This window comes from Prosopis cineraria, unplaced genomic scaffold, assembly GCF_029017545.1.
Source record: "Prosopis cineraria cultivar Desert tree isolate PC_DT_omini unplaced genomic scaffold, ASM2901754v1 PC508, whole genome shotgun sequence".
Lineage (NCBI taxonomy): Eukaryota > Viridiplantae > Streptophyta > Magnoliopsida > Fabales > Fabaceae > Prosopis > Prosopis cineraria.
The window spans coordinates 22,069-48,839 of record NW_026555833.1 but is presented as its reverse complement, the minus strand read 5'-3'; the positions used below and the strand labels follow the sequence as shown (position 1 = coordinate 48,839).

The 26,771-nt window shown below is 31.0% G+C and overlaps 1 protein-coding gene and 1 pseudogene across 1 annotated transcript; one reads left to right on the top strand and one right to left on the bottom strand.

Moving 5' to 3' along the window:
- Positions 1 to 836: 836 nt before the first annotated feature.
- Positions 837 to 3,662, top strand: LOC129297380 (AAA-ATPase At3g28510-like; annotated as a pseudogene).
- A 7,443-nt stretch (positions 3,663 to 11,105) lies between these two features.
- On the bottom strand, positions 11,106 to 14,710 carry LOC129297378 (beta-glucuronosyltransferase GlcAT14B-like). Its single transcript, XM_054935711.1, has 4 exons — positions 13,736 to 14,710; positions 13,573 to 13,648; positions 13,381 to 13,496; positions 11,106 to 12,003 (listed from the first exon to the last, which is right to left on the bottom strand). The coding sequence occupies exons 1-4, from the start codon at positions 14,313 to 14,315 to the stop codon at positions 11,489 to 11,491; spliced, it is 1,287 nt and encodes a 428-aa protein (XP_054791686.1). The 5' UTR covers positions 14,316 to 14,710; the 3' UTR covers positions 11,106 to 11,488.
- Between the last annotated feature and the right edge of the window lie 12,061 nt (positions 14,711 to 26,771).

The following is a 26,771-nucleotide window of genomic DNA, read 5'->3' as shown; positions in this document are numbered from 1 at the left end:
TCTTGCGAGTCGGCTTACTTTGGTGCATTCAACTTCTTCCCATATTGCTGTTTTAATATGCAGCACTCTCGAATTCCAAAAGGCATTTGCAATAGGATTAAGAAAGTGTAAAGGGACTTTATATGGGGTAGTAGTAATGAGAAGAGGAGTATTCATGTAGTAAGTTAGGAGGCTATTTGTCTTCCAAAAGAGAAGGGTTGTATTGGGTTAAGAGATATGAAATTAATGAATAAGGCATTGCTTGGTAGAATTAGGTGGAATATGGTGGCGAAACCTTAGAATTTTGTTCAAGGATGCTATGGGACAGTTATGGCAGAGGATGTAATCTTTTGGGTGATTGTATGGTAAGGTCTTCTTATTCATCATTATGGAAAGTTGTGGCACAAGTTTGGCCTAAACTTCTCATTTTTCTCTTGGGAGGTTAATGATGGAGCTAGTATGAATTTTTGGAAGGATATTGGGTTGATAGTATGGGATGTTTGCTGGATAGTTGTTATAGAATTCCAGAAGCTCCTTTATTAAATTGTTGTGTGAAGAACTTAGTAAATGAGAAGGGAGTGGGAATTTTGTTTTTTGAAAGATTATTTGAGTCATGATATTTGTTCAAATTGAGAGCTATTCTCACACCAAGAGAGGGGATAGAGGTTGATGTGTGAGGTGAGAAAATTTTGATTCTGATATGTATTGTGTGTCTCATATGTATAAGTACTTGTATGATAGGGAATGTGTTCCATGTGATGATGTTTGGAGGGGGATATGGAAGTAGAAGGGCTCGAGATGTGTGCAAGTTTTCTATGGCTTGCAATGCATGAGAAGTTAATGACATCAATTAGAAGATGTCGAATATTGGGTGGCTCACCTATTGTAGTAGATGCAATGTGGAGGATGAGGATGTGATGTATGTGTTACGTAATTGTATGGAGGCCAAGAAAATTTGGTTTGCTCTTGGCCGTGGGGAAACTACAGGTGAGTTTTTTACTTTATCTAAGAGGTATTGGTTTACTATAAATTTAAATGGGTATGAGGAGTAGGGGAGAATTTTTGCTATCACATGCTGTGGTTGTGGCACTGGCGAAATAAAATCTTATTTGAAATTAGGTATGTGATGACTTTATATCTTGAAAGAGTTATTTTAAGGTATGTGGAGGAAATAACTTCTTTGTCAAGGCTGTCTGTTTTGAGAGGATATTTAAAAGAAGGGTTGAGATTAAATGGAGTCTTCCTCTTAGTGGGTGGGTTAAGCTTAATTTTGACGGGGCTTCAGGGGGCAGGATTAAGTGGCTGGATGTGGGGATTGTTTAAAGATGCTAATGGTAAATGTATTGGAGGTTATGTTAAGAGGCTTAGCTCATGTAATGCTTTTACTGTAAATTAGAGGGTGTGTATTGGGGTCTATTGTGTGCGAAGGAAAGGGGATTTATGAAATTAATTGTTGAAGGTGATTCTTAATCAGTTATTCATGCTCTTAAAAAGGGGGGTGGCTGCTACTAAAGCTGTTAAGATTATGAAGATGATTTGTGAATTGTTGATGCCTGATCAGTGGGTTGATATTATACATGTTCATAGAAAAGGCAACCGTTGTGCAAATTGGTTGGCAAGTTATATTTTTTTTTAAGATTTTGATCTTTGTTATTTTAATGAGCCTCTTGTTGATTTGAGGCAAATTTGTATTGTGATTTAGTGGGTTTCTCACTCACTAGAGATATTATAATTGAATAAACACGATGATAAAGAGTTCAGACGAGCCTTGAGACTTCGCGCTCCTTCGCAAAGCCCCTCCATAACAGCTCCATTAAACCCAAGCAAAAGATTCGAAAGGTCTTGATTAATCTCAATGGTCTAGATCTTCTCCTTAAGTCAGAGTAGCTGCAAGAGCAAAGGAGCGAAGTCAAGTCCAAATTGGATGCCCTCTTTGACTTTATTAGTCCTTAACTAGTCCCTATCTGGTGCTTCATTGTTTTACTATTTTCTTATTCCCCATGAGTGAACCCAATAACATGCATATTCTCAATTTCTCAATCTTAGAGACAATAATGATGACGGGATAATTGTGGGCACAACTGGCCTTGTTAATGGCCATGATTGCTTTTACATACACCATGTTAGAGCCGTTATTTTCCTCTTCTCTTCGTTCTCATCTTTGAAAATTCACTGATAAAATCTACTGCCTTTCTCTATCCTTACGTCCCAATCACCTTCCCCAAATACATAGTAGATTGCCCGAACTGCAGTGAACTCTTTGCTTCCATTCAAACCTTCCTCCCTCAAAACTCTTCCAACAAAGCCAAGAGCCTCTAAGCTGAAGTCCTCAAAAACACTCGTGAAAGAAGAAGAAGAGAGAGAGAGAGAGAAAGTAAAGGAGAATATCAGAATAGATATGCCTCAAGATTAAAAAAAATAGATGTTCAAAATAATAATTATAAAATATAAGTTTAAAAAATATTTAATTAAATGATTTAAATTATTTTAGGTTCATATATCAAATATCATTATGTAAGAAATCTATCAACCCAGACCTTAGTCATGCTAACTATGGAGGACAACGAAAAGGTTCACTGATGAGTTTTGAGGTATTAAACTCTGGTGGTTTGCCAGCAAAACTACTTCTCAATCACGCTCATATTTCATGATTCAATCTTGCTTCAGATGAGAAGAAGTACTACAGTCTTACCTTTCACAGGAATCACCGGGATCTCATTACTGGGGTTACCTCAAGCATGTTCTGAAGAAGAACCCAGGGTGATTGAGATGAATAATAGGCGACTCAAATTGTACACGACCACTGGGATTAGGTGGAGCCATGTGGGTTTTGAGCATCTCGCAACATTGAAACTCTGGCTATAAAGCCAGAAAAGAAAGAAAAGAACATGAAGGACTTTGTTTAATTCAAGATTGGTAAGGAGTACTATGGTAAGATCGAGAAGGCTTAGAAGAAGGGCATCTGTTGTATGGCCCTCCAGGAACTGGCAAGTCTACTATGGTAGTTGCCATGACTATTTTCTTGCACTACGATATATATGATCTGGAGTTAACAGCATTGAAGGACAACACGTAGCTTAAAAAGCTGTTACCAAACACGTCGACAAAATCTATTATTGAGATTGAACACATTGATTGCTCTCTCAATCTTACTGCTCAAAGAAAGAAGAAAGAAAGCAAAGACAGGAAGGAGGAAGCCAAAGATGATATCAAGAAATCTGAAGAAGAAGAAGAAGAAAAGAGAGTAAGAGCAGCAAGGTGACTCTATCTGGACTATTGAATGTTATAGATGGGATTTGGTCGGCTTCTGAGGGAGAGAAGGTGTTTTGTTTACGACTAATTTTATGGACAAGCTTGATCCCGCTCTTATCAGGAGGGGACGCATGGATAAGCACATTGAATTGTCTTATTGTTACGATGAAGTTTTCAAGGTGCCATCCAAGAATTACTTGGGCATTGAGACTCACCATTTGTATTCTAGAATTGAGAAATTGTTTGAGAAGACAGAGATGACACCTGCTGGTGTTGCTGAGAATCTGATGCTCAAGTCAATGAATGAAGATGCTGAAACTTACTTGAACAGGTTGATCGAAGCTCTCGAGATTGCCAAGTTAGAAGCATGGAAGAAAGCAGAGGAGGAAGCAAGGAAAATGGCAAGGAAAGAAAATGAGCAAATGAAGTAGCAAGAAGTTAAGAATAAGGCAAAATCTTGGGTAGGAGAGAGTAATGTCACATCTACTAAATAGAAGAACATTGGAGAAGGTCTTTTAGTCTAATCTAGCTAGCATTAACTATCCCTTACATCTTAAATTATAAAATACTTTTAAAAAAATTTTAGCATTTCAAAATATAAAACACTTTGATAAAAATAAAGTTTCATTAATGATAATTTTTTAATATTATCTTTTCTATATATATATATTTTAAATATTCTTTCATTAATGAAATATTAAATGAAGAATATTTTTAAAAGTTTATATTTTTGACTTAAAAAAGTAAGGTTGTAAAGTATATTTAATGAACTTTATTAATATGTAAGATTTTATCTAAAAAATATTTCATAATTTGATATGAAAGGAATATTATATGTGACTATAATAACATCCATGGATTCCCGTTTTTGGTTTTTTTTTTTTTTCCCTTCAGGTTCTCCCTACCCTCCATCTTGTTTTGTAATGTCAATGTAATTACCAATAATGATTTTTTTTTTTGGGCCAAAAACACCAATAATGATGTTCAATATATCTCATTTGCAATTCTCTGTTTCAGTGTCCCCAAATTTCCGCACGCATCTCGTCTTTTCGGCTCGAGCTACTAAAAAGGTATTGTCCATCAATTACCAAAAAATTATGACAGGATCTTTGCCTTAGTTTGGATTAGTTTAGTAAGTTTCCGTAAAAGGTATATATCACAACTTACTGTTGTTAGATTTATGTTCTAAAACTCGTTATACGGCAGATGTCCTGAAATCTGTAATTTGGTTCGAAATAGTTAGAAACGCGAGCTTCCGGCCATAAACATAATGGACAAATCTGTACGTACAATACGAAAGAACACAGAGAGAGACAAAGTCAAAGGAGAATTGAGAATTCACACGTGAAGTATGCCACTTACGATTCAGGACATTCAACAGAGTCATACCTGCAATTTCCCACATGGAAGCTGCACTTCAGTTGCTGTCCAGAAAAAATTTGGACCATCTATGTTAATTTTATATTTATTAAAATAAAAATTTATAAACATTTTTAATAAATATATTCATCTTCAATCTGATCAATACTAATCTAACTTAAATGATCTAATTTAATATTATAAGTTTTATAAATTAACTATTAAAATGTATTCTAGATAGTTCAAATTTAATACTAAATTTTTATCTACAAGGTCCTGATTTATTTTTTTATTTTTTATTTTTATTTTATATTTATTAAAATAAAAAATATTAAAAATTTAATATTAGATATGTATCATACAGAGTATATTTAGGTAGTCAATTTATAAAAATTATAATATTAAATTGAATTACTCAGATTAAATTAATACTATTTAGATTAATGATGAACATATTCATAAAAAAATTAAAAAAAATTAATAAATTTTTATTTTAATAAATATAAAATTAAAATTAAAATTAAAAAAATCTGGTGCGCAGCAACTGATGAGCGCAGATGACGGATCCCACGGACCGAGTCAAACTATTGTAGAAATGGCCCCGTGATTGATCTCAGGCGTCCCACCTATCAGAGGAAGGAGATCGATGAATATATCACGTGTCTTTTTTCAGTCAAATGCAAAGTCAGACAGCGATAGATCCACAAATCCGAAGATCCGCGTTCCATGGTCATCACTCTCCAGGGTAATCTTGGCCCTTTATTTTATTTTAAAATAATTTCCATTGTTTAACTTTAAATTAATTTTTAAATATTTTACATATTATATTTGTGAAAACAAAAAATATAAAAATTATTATTAAATATTGAATGCTCAAAATATATATCTAGACAGTCAATTTATAAAAATTATAAAAAAATTTAATATTAAATTGAATTATCCGGATTATATTTGAACTGTACATAATATATCTTGATAATTAATTTATAAAAGATGTAAAAAATTTATATTAAATTGGATCATTCAGATTAAATTTACACTAATAAGATTGATTACCAACAAAATTTATTAAAAATTTGATCTTTTTTATGCATTTTTATTTTGATAAATATAAAATAAAAATAAAAATAAAAATTTGGATTATCCATATCCTGTCAGAAGTGATGTGTACGATAGTGCTCATCATGTAATGAGCATCGAAAATAGTCTAGGTTTAAAATTAAAATTTTTTATATTTTTATTTTCATAAATATAATATTTAAAATATTTAAAAAATAATTTAAAATCAAAGACAGATAATATTTTAAAATAAAATGAATGGCACTCATCCAAGGACACATTTACAATAAGGATAGAGGGGGCAATTATCCGCACTAGAAAAATAAAAATTTTATCTAAGTTTTAATTAAAATTACACTTACGCCCTTCTAAAATTATTATGACCCCACATTCTCTTTAAAATTATCAAGCATACATATTTAAAAACATTTTTTACTCATATTTATTATAAAAATAAATTTATGATGCAAATGACATTAATATATATTTTTAAAATTATCATACATTTTATTTATATATTATTTTTATTAATATTTAGAATTATATTTTTTTCAAAATAATTAATATTTATATTTAATATAAATTTTGCCCCCTCTACTAATTTTTTCTAGATCTGTCGTTGCACTCATCAGTCTGAAAAGTACGGAATGCGGATCCATAGATCCTATAAATGGAGACTTCGGTGGCAAGGATTCTCGATATATCCTTCAATATATCCTTCAATATACCAACTGTCATGTTAAGAAGCGACTTGGAATGGCTTGCTTGTCTTCCTCTTTCCCTCATGAAACCTCCGTAGATGTGTAATATATTGTCGCTTGTACTCATCCAACTCAATTCTGGAGACCCTCATGGAAGGAGAAGATCAGAAGGCCAGCGACAGAAGGCAGGGACTCCTGTCGCAGGTGAGATGACGCTTACTGTTTCCAATGGAACTTCGGATCGAAGCCACCAAGAGCAGTACTCGTCATCTCCCCTCCACAGAAGCCCCTCCTTTTTCTCTCTTTCTCTCTATTTTTTTCTGAATCTCCAAACACAGGCATATATATCAGGTATAAACACACACACATCCACTCTTGCTTCTTTCTTTCTTGTTATATGAAAGATTCATTTCCTAGACTGAGGACGCAGAACTGGGACGAAGGGCTAGATATTAGGTTGAAGAGCTTTGAAGAACGCTTCTGATCTTCTGTCATTTCTTCCACTAAATATTCTGATCTTAAAAAATAAATATTTTAAATTTTTAAATTGAATTTAAATTGTAAAATATATGTTTATATTTTAAAATTAAAATTTCTATTATTTATTTTTAATTTTTAAACATTATAATTTATATTTTTAAAAAAAATATGAAATATTATAATTTAAAATTTTAATTTTTAAAAATTTTAAAAAATAAAAATAATAAAAATTTATGGCTTGACTTTAAGTTCTTTGTATAAGGAACAAACTTTAAAAAATAAGGCATTTTAAACAAAATTAAACTTAAAAACTTGAACCCTTAAAGACTGGGTTTACAAGGATTGAGCTCATATAATTTGAGCCTGTTCGTTTCCCAATTTTAATTAAAGCCAGTAACTGGAGGATAGTAGCCAGTAGGTACCAGCCTGGACAGCAGACTCATCTCTCTTCTTTATTTTTCATTTTGTTATGGAGACGAGGATCTAATTAGTTTCTTAAATTTGTGTTTCACGTGAATCCAGAGTAACAGCCAAATGTTCTTACAAGATTTAAACTGAGACTGGCGTTTTATCGTACGTAAATCCTGAAAAAACAGAGAGAGAAAGAGAGGGAAAGAAGTATAATAATTGCCAATACCACCAAAACTAATAAAGCCGACAACGGTACAAAGTACAAACACAGTAAACAATAATACAACAAAGGGAAAAGAGTACGTACTGCGACCGCATGATGAATCATGAATGTCTTCTACCGCTATCAGAATTGGCTTTTGCGGAAGTCAATTTGGACCTTCAAATTTGGTAACCAAACACAACTTCAGTAGGATAGGATAATATCAATATCGTGGTACAACCCACTTGGCGAAGCATTAGTCTCCCTTCAACCTGGTGGCATAATTCTTTGTTCCGTAATCAATCAACTCAATTAAATGATGGGGTAAAATGAGTAGATGTCGTTCTAATAAAGTGAGAGTTCAAAATAAAATGAGAGCTTTAGTGATTTGGTCAAATGTAAATTTTACCACGTACTATTTATAAAGAAAGATAAATGCATAATGATAATATTTTTGTGATAAACTTCACGAATTTCAGGAAGTGTGGCTTAAAGGATCCAGGTTGTGATTTGTGAACATGCAAATCCAAATTGGAAAAACTTGATTGCTTTTATACTTGGGCCTCCATACGCTCAATAGCCCTCTTATCCTGGCGTTGTTCTTTGATTACCTTTTTAACAATCTGCATGGGCCTTACTTGGCCTAGATTTTACAATGGTTCTCTTGGAAAAACGGGATAAAAAAAATCCAGCCAAAAATTTAAATTTAAACACTTAAAGTTCTGGGCGATGAGCTATAATTTTACAAAAACAAAGCTCAGCCTCTTGCGATTGCAGGGTTAACCCGTCCCCCACCATTTTTTTCAGTAACTATCCGTACCTGCATGGTCTTTTGACACAAGCCATGTGGGACTCTCTGACAAATATTATATACATTGTAGTACCGTACACAACGTAATGCGTTCTTTTTTTTCTTTTTTTCGTTTGGTTAATTTTTTTCTTATATCTCGAAGCTTTTTCAAATATAAACACATTTTTTAATCATTATACTTTTTATTATTTATCTATATTTTTTATTTAAATTTCATCTTTTTAATTTAGCTTAACATACTTTAAAAAATGTCTAATATTTATCATTTTATCAACATCTTTCTTGACTTTTAAATGAAAAGTTTTATTTACAATTAATATTAATTATGTATTTATTAACAACAAATTATGCTACTAAGCACATATTTACATATATTTCTTATTTAATTATGATATATAAGTTAAAAATATATTAATTTAACATTATCTAATTCGACCATAGTCCAACCACAGCTTGATCAGTGAATCATAAATCAGTGTCTAATTTAATTCAATGATCAGTTAGATTTGTAAAACTTTACCCTTCAACTTGCAAAACCATAGTTATCAAACAAAAAAAATGGTTCCAGAACCATGATTCAGTTGAAATTACTTTTTTTTTTCCTCGTTTTTTCTTACGATCATGGTTCTCTCCGTTGCTTTCTTGTGAAAGTGACTTTTTAAAAAAAAAATAATATTAAATGTAAATCACATTACAATAACTAGCTTTTATCACCACTTTACTTTATAAACTATAGTTTAAATTTCATGTAAGATACAAAGCCCAATAAAAAATAATGACAATAATTATCTATCGCTCACTTATCATGTTGTTGACTCATCATCTCCTAGATTCTTGAATTACATTTCATCTCTTAGTACATTACTAGATATAATTATACAGTGAGAAGTCAAATAATCAATAAGAAACCTAAAGAAGATGAACGTAAAAAGGGGGTTGAATTATACAGCATAGCCAAACCCAAAAACCATACAAACAACAATCAAATTCGGTATGCCCCGAATCACGCCACATTCCTATCCTAGTTTGGTGATTCAGCAACACAGATGGTAAAATAAGCAATAAAAATACAAGACTACAATCCCAAAACATCAAATTAAATGTATACGAACGGCATGAATTGATTGGCACAAGTTGCCCAAAGTGTCTTGGCCGCCTCCTAGACTAGTAAATGTCCTGTTTCCTAATTTATATATAAATGTTACCCTAGGTCTAGCTACATCAAATCTCTTTTTTGTCTTTAGGTTTACCAAATAAATACTCCCTCCAATTTTATTTATAAAATATTTTTTAAGAATAATTTTTAATTTAAAATTTAGGATATTTTATAATAATTAAAATGCTTTTTTAATTTTATTTTTTCTAAATTAGTATAAAGATATTTAATATAATTATATTATAATTTAAAATTAAAAATAAAAATAAAAATACATCTTATTTTTTTAAAATAAAATGAGTGCAACAGTTAAAAATATGTTATAATAAAGATTGAAGGGTGAATACGCTAAGCTAGGCTTCGGGTTCGAATTCTAAGTGCGATGCCTTTTCGGGACCCCAGTGCCTCATCACGGATGTTGGAGAAAATGTCTTTGATTTAGACATTTATTAAGAAGCTGCATCGATCTTAGTCAAATGAAATTGTCGCCATCAATGTTATATTTACCTGTCACTTTCAGACTTCGGAACATTTTTTATTCATGATAGGCGACTCCTCTTCCCCTCTGTACCCGCCATACGAATATAAATTTGGTTAACGTAATCATGCTTTTTGCTTAACCAAAGCGACCGCATGGAATTAATTACTAGCTAAATAATTAACTGTTTATAAAACATATTCTGTCATGTACTGTCGAGTTCTCTTTCATTGTTTAGGCCTGAAGTCAATGGACGGCTAAGCCGCAACAAAACCTTGGGCATCAGCATGTAATGTGGAATTATTCTCAATCTTGTCAAGTGAACTCTTCTGAGATCATGATTTGAATAAAAATAATTTCCTTAAGGTGCACGATTGCAAAAAAATTATATAATATTTAACCCTAGAATATTGCATCTCAGGAGCAGTTATCATTGACATTACTTTAACATGAGAGCCTTACAACCAATGAAACATAATCCCGTTGGAGTCTATTATGTTGGAACATTAGTTGTCTCTTAATTCGCCACTTAGCTATGGTCCCATTTGATGTCCAAGCGGGCAACCTAAGAATAGAGATTACGATAAGGGTCGACAAAATAATACCTCATAATAATTTAAAATTTCATGATGTATTATTTTGCAGAAAACAACACTAATTAAAATAGTATCAAAATTGAAAAAAAAATTAATTCATAAATTTAATTAATTTTTTTTAAAGAAATACAAATGATTCTTTCCTCGTCTTGACTTTAGATCTAATCATTGATCCTTTGATATCTTAAAACGAATCAAATATATTAAATGTTAAATTATGACCTGTTCATTGATTCCCATCAAATTATTTTTGCATTGTAACTAATCAAACCACAATCACTGTAACAAGGTCCAAACGGCTCGTACATCTTTAGAGTTAGGTTAGGAATTAGGATGAAATAATGACTATAAATTAAAGCACCTTCCTATCCAAGAAATACATTCAAGTTTAATTTTTAAATCAGATATTTCTATGACCTAGTTACAAGTATCAGTTATGAGAAACAGCATCACTCAAGTATAATAGCCAAACCTTTTGTATGCTAATATGACTTAAGATGTCTTTTCACATGATTTTTCTGTAACTTTTTATTAAAAAAAAAAGTATAATAGCCGATTTAACTTGTAAAAGAACTTGTTGCCTCACGACACTCTGCAAAACCTGAAGATGCAAGAAAGATCAAGCATAAAACAGCGTCAACTGAAGAGCATATGCTTTTTAGAAGTATATAATTCAATTTCATTTAATTTCGCCTCCGTACACTTTTTAGCCACTCCTCTTCTACGATCTCCCTCCTCTATTTTCCTCTCTATATACAATCAACATCAAGTCAGTCACCATGTTACTACTTATTAGAGCAAGTGCTCTTGCTCGGCACTGAGGGCAATCTAATCTGACTGGATTTGTCTCTCTTCTCGTCATCAAAGACGATGTATGTACTCCCAATACCTCTTTTCCAGCCAAAAGGAAGCTTCGTTTCACTGATCGCGCTAACCAGATTTAAAAGTTTAACACTAAGGCTCGCGGGAGAAAGTAAACTAAAGAGGGCTCCTGTTGATTATTGTCATTTGCACTGCCTTGGTCGAAATTTTTCATTTGACAACAATGAGGTGATTAAAGCTTCCAGCCTTCTTGAGCCAGGGCTAGGCTTTAGAACAGTGATATCACCTACAACAGAGCAGGGATCAGTCCCATTCTCTCTGCTTCCGATGCACCAGCCGCCCGGAACAACCATTCCCGGACCCCTTGATAATAGATCGGCGTCAACTTTGTCCAACACTGGATCGTCTCTATGGAACTTCCTCGCAAAAGGAGCGTTGCTATCAACCATCTTTCGCATGTCTTGAAGCTTAAGGTAGTGAGGATGTTGCTTGGGAGGATTGTCCCAAGAAATGAAATGGAGATCACTATTCACAGTTGTGTTCTTGAACTCTTCGGCATTACAAATGACAGTGTGGAAATATCCTTCAGGGGAAGATATGAAATTTGTGTAGTACATGAGAGTAGTCCGAGGTAAGTTGTCCCATCCCCATATGCAGTAATCAATGAAAGATCTTGAGAGTGCCATCCAAGCCGAACCTAGAAACAGAGAGAACTTAAGGCAACCATCTCAAAGGAAGAAATAACTCCTCTTGCATAATAAATTGAAAAACTAACTTGCAAAATCTAGCTTTCCTTTGAAAAGTTGAAATTTTAGATGCCAACTTTATCTACGCCTTTTCTGTCCTATCATAGCCCATATAAGGTCAAGAATAGGCCCATGTTGGAAACATACAGGACAATAAATGCTATGTTAATACCTACCCTAGGTCCAAGAACATTATCTGGTTAAGTGCTTTTAGATTTTGTAGTATCAGAGCCAATCATTTACATGCCACAATTTAAATGTGTTATCCTCAACCGAGTTCAAGAGCTACAGCTGCAATGCTAACTCTTTCGTGCTAATTACTGGAAACAGGAATAAACATTCTTCAGGCAGATGAAAGCCATTAAAATCTTGAAACAGTTATGAGAAATTGAAAGAGTAGCACAAGAAGTCTAGACTACATTGAAAAAAAGTAAGGAGATAGATCTTTTAAAAATGGCAAGTGGCACAGTATTAAGAAAAAATTGATCTAAAGTGGAACAAATATAATCATGTCATATTTTGATGTGCCCAGTCTACAAGCCAAAAACATTGATCAAAGTCATATCAGCATCAATGAAAAGACTATATTATAATATACTACCATGTGATGCTATACTACCAAGAGATCAATCCATGTGACTAATATAGACTGGAATCATCAAGCAACCAGAACCAAATTATGTTTTGCACATGTAATGCAAATGTAGAGCTGCTATATGCTGAAGATGTATCCAGGGTAATTTATTGCCGTGCCTAATTATTACATATACCACATTTAATTGAGCTATTCCTAATGAGCAACCCAGCAAAAGTCATTTACACTACAATATAAATAGGGAGAAAAGGAATATAAATTGAACATCAATTTGAAAGTACAAAATAGACTCTCTCAAGATTAATAAGAATCCTGAAACGATACATACCCAACTCTCAGATCAGGACAGATTGTGTTTTATGCCCTCAACTCACATCTCAACTAAAATAGTCAAAGCTTATTGGTCAATTTCTAAGGCTTCAAACTTAAAGCAAATATTACTAGAGTTAACCTTTACAAATAAAACTCTCAGTCTCATTATTCAATTAAGGTAGAATTATCTACAATATCACACCATAGGGAGTGTAGGAAAGCTTTGAAGTACTCTTCCTAACATTTTTAACTCAAGTGAACCGATGATAACATGAAACAAATAAATGATTGACTTTGCACTGTCATCGTTTAATTGCCTCATTTAGAACCCAACCAAGCAGCATCAGAATAGCCACATAATAAAAGAAGAGGAAAGGAATTTAGAGTTAAAAGCTATGAACAGACAAGCAAATTATCTCACCTGTGAAAAGTTTGAAGGCAGTTGGCCTACTCCTCCGCTGGGTAACCCAGAACACATCTTCTTTCTTATTCATGTACAAGCCTGGATCAATGATTATTGGTCTGGCCCTTTGATGACTATTTAGCAAAGAACCAATCAGATAATCTTCCCCACGAGAATGGAAGAAAACAACAAGGGATGAATATCACTTACTCTTTCCATCCAATATTACTGGTATGATCAATGAAATTCAGATCACGAGGCATGTAAGAAAAGGCATGCAGCAGATCTAGTTAAGTAAAATCCACAGACCAGTTAGTTGGGGGGAAAATCGTGCCAAAAATTTATCTCATAAGGCAGTGTCAAAACAACTAACCATCTTGGGTAACAAGTGGGTAATCTGAAGCACTTAGATTTATGAACCAATCCCAGTTGCCTCCATTCTTCAACAGGATGGCCGCCGCGTGAAGGGTGTTCGAAACCATCGTGGGGCCTCGATATGTGACTAGATTGGCCTTCGTAATCATATCCACATTCCCAAACTTCTGGAAGAGAGGATGATCTTTGACGAACTTGTGCAGATCCAATCGCTCCTCCGCCGACGATTCCCGGTCCAAATGAACGAGATAACGATTGTGCGGATGGTAAAGTGCCAAGAGTGTGCGCTTGAGCATGTTGCCGTCACCATTGGAACCAGATATGAAATAAGCGATACGCGGCGGAGGAGGGAGAAACGAAACAGGTACTGGATGTAGCTTGGATTCCACAAAAACGGAGTAGGAAGCGGTCAGAGAACGGTAGAAGGGAATGAGATAGGTGCCAGCGGGAGAAGTAAGAGTTGCGAGGCAGAGAACAAAGAGAAGGAGTACAGACCCAATGACGAGAGGGAAAATCCACCTGCGCTCCAATGCGTGGTGGTGCCTGAGGTGCATGTAATAGCTCTTCAATTTCTTCATTTTCGGAGGAAATGAAGAAGAAAGTATGTATTAGCGAGGGATAGAGATTTAAGCGAAGCTGAAATCGGAGAAGACGAAAGAGGGAAACAAGCTGTAGGCAGTGCTAATAAATGGACGGTGACCGTACGAAAACAGGAGCAACGACATCAATGAAGTCTCTCTCTACCTTCTCTTGCCTTGCCAGCGAGCTGCGTTCCTCTCGCTCTCTATCATCTAACCCTCACCACTTTAGTTTACAACTTTAGATTAAATCTACCCAGCTATTTCTACATCGATTTTTCATCACCATTTCTAAGCTCTAATCAATCGAATTGAATACCTGTCCTAAGAATCAATCAACAAATCGTGAACATTTTTCTCAAAAAGATTTCTTTCTCATTTTTTAGTTCTGGAAGGGTCATGTTCTCTGAACAAAATATCTCGGGACATTTAATATTTTTGTCAAAAAAATTGGGGTTAAAAAATTCTCAGAATTCAGTTAGGTTCCCGAAAATTTTATTAATGGAACTCGCTTTCGAGAATCTGACAAGAAAAATAATCATAACGTGTCAACAAAACGATGATGAAGACTTTAGCACTTAAATTAAGTTCGTTAATTTTCACTATACCAATGAGTAAGCCTTTTCGGTCAAAAATAAATGAAAAAATTATATATAGGTTTTATAAAATAAATTTATTTATAAATAAATCTCACAAAACTCAAAAATTACAACAAAATCCATTAAAACCTAAATATAATTTGAAATTGAAATAAAAAGACAATAACTTTTCTATTAAACATATATACATTATATCAGTTAAATAATTTATAACCACTTAATCAATATTTTATAACTATCACTTTAACTTTTTACAACTGTAACTTCACATAATTATGTGAAGTTACAGTTGTAAAAATTATGCGAAGTTACGGTTGTAAAAAGTTAAAATTATAATTATAAATTATTGATCAAATAATTATAAATAATTAATATTAAACTTTATTAATAATACATGATTGTTTAATTATTGCACATGCGAAGTTAAAGTTGCAAAAAATTATAATTATAATTATAAATTACTGATAAAATAGTTATGAATTAACTATTTGATTAATGTAATATATGTTTAATAGGAGTATTATTATTTTTGTAACTTAATTTTAAATTATACTTAGGTTCTAAAGAATCTAACTATGAATTTTAAATTTTGTAAAATTTATTGGTAAATAAATCAGCTGTACAGGACTTTTACATAATTTTTTCAGGATAAATATTAAACCCGTGGATTAAAAGAGCCCACATATTTTCTTAAAAAAAAAAAGGAAAAAAGAGAAGAAGGAAAAAACTAACTCAAATCATGTGGGTCACACGGTTATCCAAATCCCGTAAATTTATAGCTGCAAAACCAGTTGAGCTTATTCGGCCATTCAATTTAACAGTGTGTTTGGATAAGGAAAAAACTCAATTTTTCCCTCCAAAATCAATTTTTTAGCAAATTTTTCAAACAGTCAAAATAAGACAAAAATTGATTCTGACGTAGTACGCGCGTTTTCCTTAAGCTGATGGAATCAGCTTTTGCAGAAGGTTTATCAAAAAGTATTGAAAAAAATTATAAAAAAAACTCATGAAAAAATTACAAATAAAGCACATAATTTAATAAAAAAAATTAAACTCTTTTCTCTTCCCTCTTTTTTTCCTTCATGAAATTTAAATTTTATATCCTCAAAAAATTAATTTTTTATATTTAAAAATTAAATTATATAGTAATTTATATAGCTAAAATTGATTCTGATTAAATTATTCAAATATCTTTAATTCTGTTAAAATTAACTTTAGAAAAATAGTATCTAAACAAATTACGTCATAACATAATCAATTATGATTAAAATCTACCATTTAATCAATTATTTTTATAATCTATTATATCCAACTGAAATCCAAACAGGTACTTAGTCTTGTTTAGGGCTCAAATATGGGGTTTTAGTATAAAAGTGTTTTTGGACTCCACTTGTATAAATTCAGAAAAATCAGGCTGTGAGTTCGGCCAGTTCATTTTTAGGAGGATTAAAAAAGGTTTAGATCTTTTAGTTCAATTTAAATTATAAAATATATATTTGTATTTGAGGATTGTATTTGTATTACTTATTGTAAACTTTAAAACATGTTAATTCATGCTTTAGAGTTTGGACATGCAATGTAATAATGTTAAATATAATTACTAAAAAATTTGACATAATACTTTTGGACCTGGGCTATGGGATAGGTTAGGCTTAACCTGCTTAATTCCCAGCTCTATTAATTCGTGAAAAGGGCAGGTAAAATTTGAGTACTAGCGTAAAAACATGTTATTAATAAATGTTGGGTTTAATAAAAAAGATTATTTTTTCATAATATGATAAATTAATATTTGAATTTTATCCAGGAGAGGCACTCGAGTGTCGACAGCATCTTACGCAAAATTGTTTCTAATAAAAAAAAATTCTTGTAAACAAATTTTTTTTTAAAATAAACATATCTAGTTGAGAAGCTCGTTTTATGAAAATATATATATAGTGTGTGTGTGTGTGTGTATAATAAAGATAGTCTTGTGGTGCTGAATGTCCCCTCCATCCCATTTTATAAAAATGTCTTTAAGAATGATTTGAAGATATTATACAACATAAATATTTTTTAAAAAATAATAATTTATTAACGAAACTTATTCCGAAAGTAGTCTCAATTATCTTACTTCCAAGATATTTTTATTTATCTATCTAGTTTATTAAATGAATGATAATTTTAGAATTTATATTTCTAGTGAAAAGTTTAAGATTTTAAACTCTATTTAATTAGCTTGACTGTATTCACAATTTCATTAAAAAAATCTAAATAAAACGGAACCGAACGAGGTAGACTTCATAAAAGATGTTGGCCAGTCTTGTTATTGGGAGGTGCATAGCGGCGTGTCTTGCCTGGCCTAACAATTAAATTAACTAGGCATCAATTTCGTCTCTGTCTCATTCGTTTTATGCATTGAACGAAGATATGTAAAACTTATTAATACTTTGCAATAACGAAAGTTTCAAATAAAATATATAGTTATTGTTATACATTGAAAAAAAAATACTCAAAAAATAAATGATAACAGTAAATAATCGAAGTTTCATATAGCCAAACGCTAATAAGCATTGACAAAATTTAGTAAAAACTTCTAATCTCTAAGCCTTCTTTCTTTTTAAAAAAAATAGCCGAGAGTTGAAATTAAAAGAGAAAATGGTATTTAATTATTATGTGGTTGTAATCCAATATTATTTAATTGAATAAGATGGATTTTAGCCAAATCTTAAAAAACGCAAAACGCAAGTGGTAAATTGAGCGTTTATTTTTAAGATATGAAATTAAGTTAAATCAATGACTAATTAGATTTGTAGTTGAGATAAACTTCAGCCATAATTAATTAACTTATCCAGTGTTGGGGTTCTTTTCATGGCATTGTATCCGATTCTGTAACGGAAGTGTCGGGTCAAGAAGATGTTAGGTGAGGCGAGTATCTATGTATACATACATTGATTAATTAGGGTTTACGTTTAATACCAATAATTAACCAACATTCAAGGCAACGGATTTCTCTAAAACGCATTCATTGAACGTTGATTCCCCATTGTTAGGGCTTCGATTGCGTCAAAGGTAGAACTTGGAAGATTAGGGTACAAGTTAATTAGGCCCGATATCACTTTAGTTGCATGCATGAGATCTGTAACTTCATGCGTGCTGGCCATTCATAATACTTTCATCACTTTTCTATTCTTTTGATGATATTTACGATACAGCATGTGAGGAAGCTAGGATGTCATTTTTAATTTTGAAGACCTTTGGTTAGTTATTTCTAATCTCTATCACTGTACACATATCTTACAATCTTTTTAATTTCATCGCCGGACTTTTCTCCCAGGAAGACTTTAATCACTGCTCAACTCTTATTTTATTCTGGTAACTTGAGCTATTTCTGGGTTTTTTATATGAGAAATATCTTGCTTTGTTTTTGTTTATTTTGATTTTTGCTTTTTTATATTTAAAAGTTTAAATGAGTTGGGTTTCAATGGCTCACAAAGATTAGAGCATGACTTTAAATTCAATGAATACTAATATAAATACTTATAAATTATTAACCAGCAAATTCTTTATATCCACAAGGAAATTTAATATCATAATCTTATAAATTATAGACTAATATCCAGGGTCGTGTGAAGATGTTTTGAGACGGCAAAATTATTAATAAAACCTAGCATTTATAATTGTCTCTTCAAAAAAAGTGCACACATCATTTTTCACAAAATTATATATTAAAATTTTATAATATAGTGATTCTAATAAAATACTAAATTAATTCAATAGTTAAATGAAATTGGTGTTGACAAAGTGATCCTGCCCCATCTTATATATTGGGATAGAATATTAATAATGATATGGGATGGAAATACATTTTTAACAAAAAAGATATAATTAAGACTAATAATATCAATTATTAGTGTGAAAGACTAATAATAATTATACAAATTAAAAAAATTAATAAGGATTAAAGGTATCACATTGATGGTTTTAAACTACACAAGGTCTTGATGCTAATATTTTTCAATGTTTTAGGCTTTAGAATGAGAAAATGAGAAAATAAAAAGTGAGACCATAAGAGAAATTTAACGCAAGCTAATATAGTACAAATTAATATCTTATAAATCTCACTATTCTTTTTTATGTAGATAATAAACTTAGTTCAATAATTAATGTTATAATAGGAATAATTAAAAATTTTTAATAGAAAAACAATCAATACTCATTATTTTTTATCTACAATTAAATATATGATAATACAAACATCAATTACACACACACATATATAATAGAGATATTAATAATTTTTTTAAAAGCTTAAGACTCTGTTTGGTTTAAGGAAAGGGGAAGAGAGGTGAGGGAGGGGAAGGGGGGAGAGAGGAGCATCCTCCTAATTTTAGGGGGGGAGGTTTTGGAGGGAAGGAAAGAAAAAATTTAAAAAATTTCTCCTTCCTTCCACACTACCAAACAAGGGGAGGGGAGCTCCCTCCCCACATTAAGTCAAGGAAATTTTTTTCATAATTTCTTTTCTTTTATTTTTCTTCTTCTCATTTTTCCGCCATCTAAACCAAACCCAATGAGCTAATTTCATTTCAATGTGTTCAATATCAATACTAATTCTATTATAACTAGTCAACACTTTCAAGTTGTAATTATACGTAAAATCCGTGACTTTATTTTCATGTATCTAAGGATAAGGCGGCATCTTCAACAACTTAAAGTTACATCTTTTCTATGTAACATCTTCATTTAAAGATACAATGATATATCTTCGTTGTCTCGAAAGTATAATTTTTTTAAAATTAGTTTTAAAAGTCTGATAAAGAAAATAGTTTTGTGAAAAACTAACTCAAATCATGTGGGTCACACGGTTACCCAAATCTCGTAAATTTATAGTTGCAAAACAAATTGAGCTAATTCGGCCATTCAATTTAAGTCTTGTTTAGGGCTCAAATCTAGGGTTTTAGTATAAAAGTGTTTTTGGACTCCACTTGTATAAATTCAGAAAATCAAGCTGTGAGTTTGGCCAGTTCATTTTTAGGAGGATTCAAAAAGGTTTATATCTTTGAGTTGAATTTAAATTATAAAATATATATATTTGTATTTGAGGATTTTATTTGTATTACTTATTTTAAACTTTAAAACATGTTAATTTATCCTTTAGGGTTGGACATGCAATGTAATACTTTTTCTGTTAAAAAATATAAGGCATTTTTTGAGAAGTTAGATATTAAAAAATATAAGATATTTTTAATCTTTCGAAATGTAATCATTATCTTTTTTTTAAAAGTGACCATATTGATAGTGATTTTATATTTACTATAGGGTATTTAATAGGGATAAATATGAAAAAATAAAGTTAATTGAAAAGTGGGTAATTATTTTATTGGGGGGTAAGATTTGATTAAAAATACCTTATATTTTTTAACGAATGGAATAATATTAAATATAACTACTAATAAATTTGACATAACAATACTTTTGGACCTGGGCTATGGGATGGGTTAGGCTTAACCTGCCTAATTCCCAACTCTATTGATTTATGAAAATGGCTGGTTAAAATATGTTATTAATAAAAGTTGGATCTAATAAAAAAATTAATTTTTTATGATATGACAAATTAATATTCAAATTCACTCAAAAGAGGCATCTGAAAATATCTCCAACATAATTGCCTCCAATAAAAAAAAATACCTGTAAATAAAAAATTGTTAAAAAATAAACATATCTAGTCGGGAAGCTCGTTTTATCAAAAAAATATATACATGTGGTAAAGATAGTCTTGTGCTGCTGAAGGTCCCCTCCATCCCATTTTATAAAAATGTCTTTTCGAATGATGTGAAGATATTCTACAATATAACTATTTTTTTTTCAAAAATAATAATTTATTAACGAAACTTATTCCGATACTAGTCTTAATTATTTTACTTCCAAGATATTTTTATTTATCGATCTATCTAGTTTATTAAATGAACGATAATTCTAGAATTTATATTTCTCGTGAAAATATTAAGATTTTAATTACTCTATTTAATTAGCTTGACTGTATTCACAATTTCATTAAAAAAATCTAAATAAAATGGAACCGAACGAGGTAGACTTCATAAAAGATGTTGGCCGGTCTTGTTATTGGAAGGTGCAGAGCGGCGTGTCTTGCCTGGCCTAACAATTAAATTAATTATGCATCAATGTCGTATTTGTCTCCTTCGTTTTATGCATGGAAAGAAGATATGTAAAACTTATTAATACTTTGCAATGACACAAGTTTCAAATAAAATATATAGTTATTGTTATACATTGAAAAAAAATACTCAAAAAATAAATGATAACAGTAAATAATCGAAGTTTCATATAGCCAAACGCTAATAAGCATTGACAAAATTTAGTAAAAACTTCTAATCTCTAAGCCTTCTTTCTTTAATTATTATGTGGTTTTACCGTTTCAACACTTAACTAATCCAATATTATTTAATTGAATGAGATGGATTTTAGTCAAATCTTAAAAAACGCGAAGCGCAAGTGGTAAATTGAGCGTTTATTTTTAAGATATGAAATTAAGTTAAATCAGTGACTAATTAGATTTGTAATTGAGATAAACTTCAGCCATAATTAATTAACTTATCCAGCGTTGGGGTTCTTTTCATGGCATTGTATCCGATTCTGTAACGGAAGTCTCGGGTCAAGAAGATGTTAGGTGAGGCGAGTCTGTATGTATGCATACATTGATTAATTAGGGTTTAAGTTTAATACCAATAATTAACCAACATTCAAGGCAACGGATTTCTCTAAAACGCATTCATTGAACGTTGACTCCCCGTTGTTAGGGCTTCGATTGCGTCAAAGGTAGAACTTGGAAGATTAGGGGACAAGTTAATTAGGCCCGATATCACTTTAGTTGCATGCATGAGATCTGTAACTTCATGCGTGCTGGCCATTCATAATACTTTTATCATTTTTCTATTCTTTTGATGATATTTACGATACAGCATGTGAGGAAGCTAGGATGTCATTTTTAATTTTAAAGACCTTTAGTTAGTTATTTATAATCTCTATCACTGTACACATATCTTATATTCTTTTTAATTTCATCGCCAGACTTTTTTCCCAGGAAGACTTTAATCACTGCTCAACTTTTATTTTATTCTGGTAACTTGAGCTATCTCTGGGTTTTTTGTACGAGAAATATCTTGCTTTGTTTTTGTTTATTTTGATTTTTGCTTTTTTATATTTAAAAATTTAAATAAATTGGGTCTCAATGACTCACAAAAATTAAAGCATGACTTTAAATTCAATAAACATTTATAAAAATATTTATAAATTATTAACCAACAAACTCTTTGTATCCACCATAAAATTTAATATCACAAACTTATAAATTATAGATTAATGTCGTACCAACTAGACCAAGATTTTTTATTCTCTCTCTCCCATTTGGCGTCAGCGGTCCTTCCCCCTGTCTGTACTTTTTGTTTCACGTGTCCGCTGCCACATCGGGAAAATGGGATTCAGTGTGGCTTTTCAAGCCCTGATATTTTTACAAATATTTTTTTCCCATCAGTTATGTTCAAAGGCCTCATGCATTACCGTCAGGTTCCGAAGAGATTAGTGGGCTCATACGTGGGCCCAGCATAAACAGGGTGGAGGGTGCTTAATTTTCCCCCCTGCCCTTCTCTACAAAGTTTTAATTCTCTAAAGACGAGAAATCCATAAGGCTTAATTTTTTTTTTTTCTCTCCAAGCTTCTCACATTCGTTCTTAATCTCAATTTAAGAAGAAAGAGTTCAAATAATTTTTATCTAAAAATATTTACAAAGACAATACCAACAAAGTAAAAAAATAATTTGTGACTAAATTAAATTAGAATCAAGCTTCTCCTACATGTAATGAAATCAAACTTTTACTTCATTGATATTATCATTGTGAATACCTTCAAATAATAACTATTTGAACCTCTTTTTCTCAAGTTGAGACTAAGAATGAAAGCCATAAAATTGGAGAGATTGACGCGTTGTAAGTCTCATAAGTATGAAAATAAACAGTGTTTAGTCAAAATTGATGAAAAATATTGGATGGTTTATTTTTTTATAGTATAAGCTACTCACTACTTCTCAAAAAATAGTTTATGGTTAAATTTGTACCGTTATACGTGCTGATATGGAGTGCCATATGTCATTGTAAGCCTCACATAACGTCCGTCTATTGAAGTTAACGATGAGTTATTGAATGTTCTGTTTTTTAAAGTTGAGAATTTATTTCGCACTACCTAATAGTTTATGCTATTAGACGCTCCTAAAAAAATTATATGTGACTAAATTTGCTACTTTATTTTTAAATGAAAGTTTATTATGTAATTTAAAATAGATAGAAATTTGCCCAGTGGTATGCAATTCCCTAAAGATTTGAAAGAAAATAAAAGACATAAATTATATTAGAACAATAACCTATGAAAAGCCCACACAATTTATGAATAAAATTTAACACTTAAATACAATAAGAAAATGTATAAAAAAATACGATATGAAGAGATATTGCAATTGTGGCAATCTAAGTTTTTTAGAAGTTTGTTTTAGAAAAGAAGACCCAATCTCTAAATTTTATTGATAGTTATGATCGTCGCGCAGAGAATTATTATGATTATTTCTTTCATTTAATATTATAAAATATTTTTAATTGAATTACATTTATAACAAGTTAGTTAATTATGTTTAAAATTACATACTTTTTTATATTTATTCTTATTTAATAGAGTATCTTAATTAAAAAATATTATTAATTACACCATCTAATTAAGAGTAATTTTTGTAAAATTCTCATTAATTGCATCTTAAAAGTTAAAAATAGAGTTGCTAAATGGACCTTGATATTTTTGAAGGGAGGGATACTTCGACAAGATCAAAGAAATGCAACACACACACACACACACACACGGGCACGAACTTATAAGAACTATGAACCTATTATGAGACCAAAATTTAACCTTTAGCTGCAACAAATGAAGGAGAGGCACTTTATAGGTTCAAAGGAAAATGTACTGCCTCCACACATAGGATGAAACAAAGTTCATATCACTATAAGAGAATAATTAAAATAAAAGGAAAAATATAATTATTTGTATTAATAGTTCTATCATATTTTTTATAAGTCCCTATACTTTTTTAATATTTTTTATTTTTTTATTTTTTTTATTTTTTTCACACACAATGTGTGTGTACGCAACATTAGTTTCTCTATATATTAATATTTTCAAAGAGACGATGATATGGCACTAATGGTATTAAATTATTTGATATGTAACTAATGTTGTTAAATATTATGTTGAAAAAACCAATGCTATTAAATCTAATGTGTAACTAACCTTGTTAAATCACAACCACAAATTTTTGTGCACCTAACTCTGGGCTCTACCTTTACTGTTGAGAGAGGTGAGTGTTTAAACCCTCTCAATAATCTTTATTTGCTCTGCATTAAAGTTTTTGAAAAGGTCGGTGATCTTTGCTACCCTAGCTGCCATCATTAAGACTTCCCTTCCAAGTTCCCTCTTTTGCTTCTAGGGTCTTGTATCAAGCTATTAATTTGATGTTTTTTCTTTTATTGTCCCCATTTTTTAACTTATTACTTATTATTAGCCACATTATTGATTTGAATTGCCAACTCATTTTGATTTAAACAAGTCAAAATTTCTATTAATACCATTAGTTATATGTTAGATAATTTAATATCGTTAGTGCTACATCCTTTTCCCTTTGAGAATATTTAAAAGTAGAGGGACTAGTTGCATATGAAAAAAAAAACAAGAGGGATTTAAAATATCAATATAAATATATATATGGGGGCTAATAACAAAGCACAAAAAATTTAAAGGATCAATACTTATATTTTCTCAAAATAAGATAACTTTTAAAATAACCAAAAGTATGTTTATCTCAAGTAGTTTTTAAATTCAAAAACTCATGCATAAAAACTTTAAATGTAGTTTTAAAGTAGTTCTTAGTGAAAAGATAAAATAGGAAATAATAGCAATGTCCTAAATTTGCTCTGATACCAATTGATGCAAAATGAGAAAAGGGAAAGGGTGGAGAGAAGGGAAAAAACTAGAGAAAAAGATATAAAGAGAATATAGAGAGAAGAGAGAAATTCAAAGACAAGACAATACGATTGTAATTCTTATTCAATAATAGGCGTGTACAAAGCAAATGAGCGGCTAGACAATATGATTGTAATTCTTATTCAATAATAGGCGTGTATAAAGCAAATGAGTTAAAGCACTATTTATAAACTTCAACCTAACTCTAGAATTAAAAACAGGAATATTTTATAAATCCTAAAAATAAATGAAAATATAAAAATAAATGCTAAAAGATAACAATAATTGAAATATTAGGATAATTAAAAATAAATATTTCTAATTAATAAAATATTTTTGATCTTCCAATCTTCTCAAATCTTTAATTATTTCCCTTTATTTTTCTTCCTGTCATTAGGTTTTCAACAATTTTTTTTCAAATAAGTTCAAAGTATGGATTCATGCAGCTGCAAGCATGAATCAAATTAAAAATTGAGATTTGCATTTAGAATTTAAATATTTTATTTGCAATTAATGCTCATGAATTTGTAATTTTTTGAATTGATTTTTGTAACTTATTTTTTAAAAATTTTTATTAGGAACCTAATTATCATTAATTTCCTCTTTTAAGACTTAGATGTCACTTTCCTATACAAAAATAACTTAGACTCAATCAAGATTCGCTTGAATGTTTCAAACCCTTAAAATAATAGTAGCCTGCTATCATCTTATTGGTGTAAAATAAGTAATTGTTTTCATATGTTTGGAAGATGAAAGACATAGTGATGGTATGGTGATGCAATGCCAAAACAAGGTAACAAGAGATTCATGACATGTGTTGGTACATATGACTCATTAAGTGATCAATCTATAATGATGTCCTTAAACCTACAGCTTGCGTGAATAAGTGATTGATTAAAAAATCAATGCTATTCCCCATCCATGACCTAATCAGTCATCTTATCACACTTGTGGGGCCTATATATGCTGCTACACTTTTAAGCTCACTTTTGCAAAACAACGCTCAATATGATTACACTTTGCTTTCATCAATGATGATTCCTTTCTGTCCAAAATACACAAATACACACACAATTAAAATCAAGTTGTGGATCATGAAAACACGATAAAAAAATTAAAAAATATACAGCAAAAGATATAAAAGTTTGGTGAAATATCCACGTATGCACCTTGACTCACATGGTTATTCTCTGTATTTAATAAATAATTTCCTATCATCGACCATTACATTATAAGGATTAATATCTTCATATTCGACTATTCCCATTTATAGTTAGTTGGCTATGAAATTAGATGATGGTGCAGCCATAGAACTGAAGGATTGTTGGAAACCAAACACTTCACTTCCACTACTACCATTAAACATAGCGACTTTGTTGTTATTGGGATTAATTTTACATTGCAAATAGTTTGATTTGGAGATAAATAAAAGGTGAAATGGTACAAACCCATTCTCCAAAAAGAGAGACCAAGCAGTCATAGTTATCTCTAAAGATAATGCTAATATTTTGTTAGCTAAATTTTAGAAGAGCAAGCAACACCAAGATTGCATTTTATCTAGCCTTCATTGGGAGGTTTGTAGTTCTCCTTCCTAATACTGTCTATGGTATGGCTATGAGAATGAGTAGAAGATTCCAACCATCTATTAAGAAACCAAAATTTTGACAACTTATCCTCAATCTTTCGTGTAGTAATGGTTGAGTTCAATGATGTATTTTTAAAAGATTTGGTGCATCTGTCTTTCTAAATTTGCCAACAAATCATAGCAAATAAAGCTAGTTGCCAATCATCAATAAAATATCTT

What these genes read in the sequence shown, in the direction of transcription:
- LOC129297378 (XM_054935711.1), bottom strand. Translation starts at nt 14,315, where the DNA reads ATGAAGAAATTGAAGAGCTATTACATGCACCTCAGGCACCACCACGCA. An exon ending in AGTAATATTGGATGGAAAGA is followed by an intron (nt 13,497 to 13,572) that starts GTAAGTGATATT and finishes TTTGCTAAATAG; the next exon opens with TCATCAAAGGGCCAGACCAA. An exon ending in TGCCTTCAAACTTTTCACAG is followed by an intron (nt 12,004 to 13,380) that starts GTGAGATAATTT and finishes CTCTGTTTCTAG; the next exon opens with GTTCGGCTTGGATGGCACTC.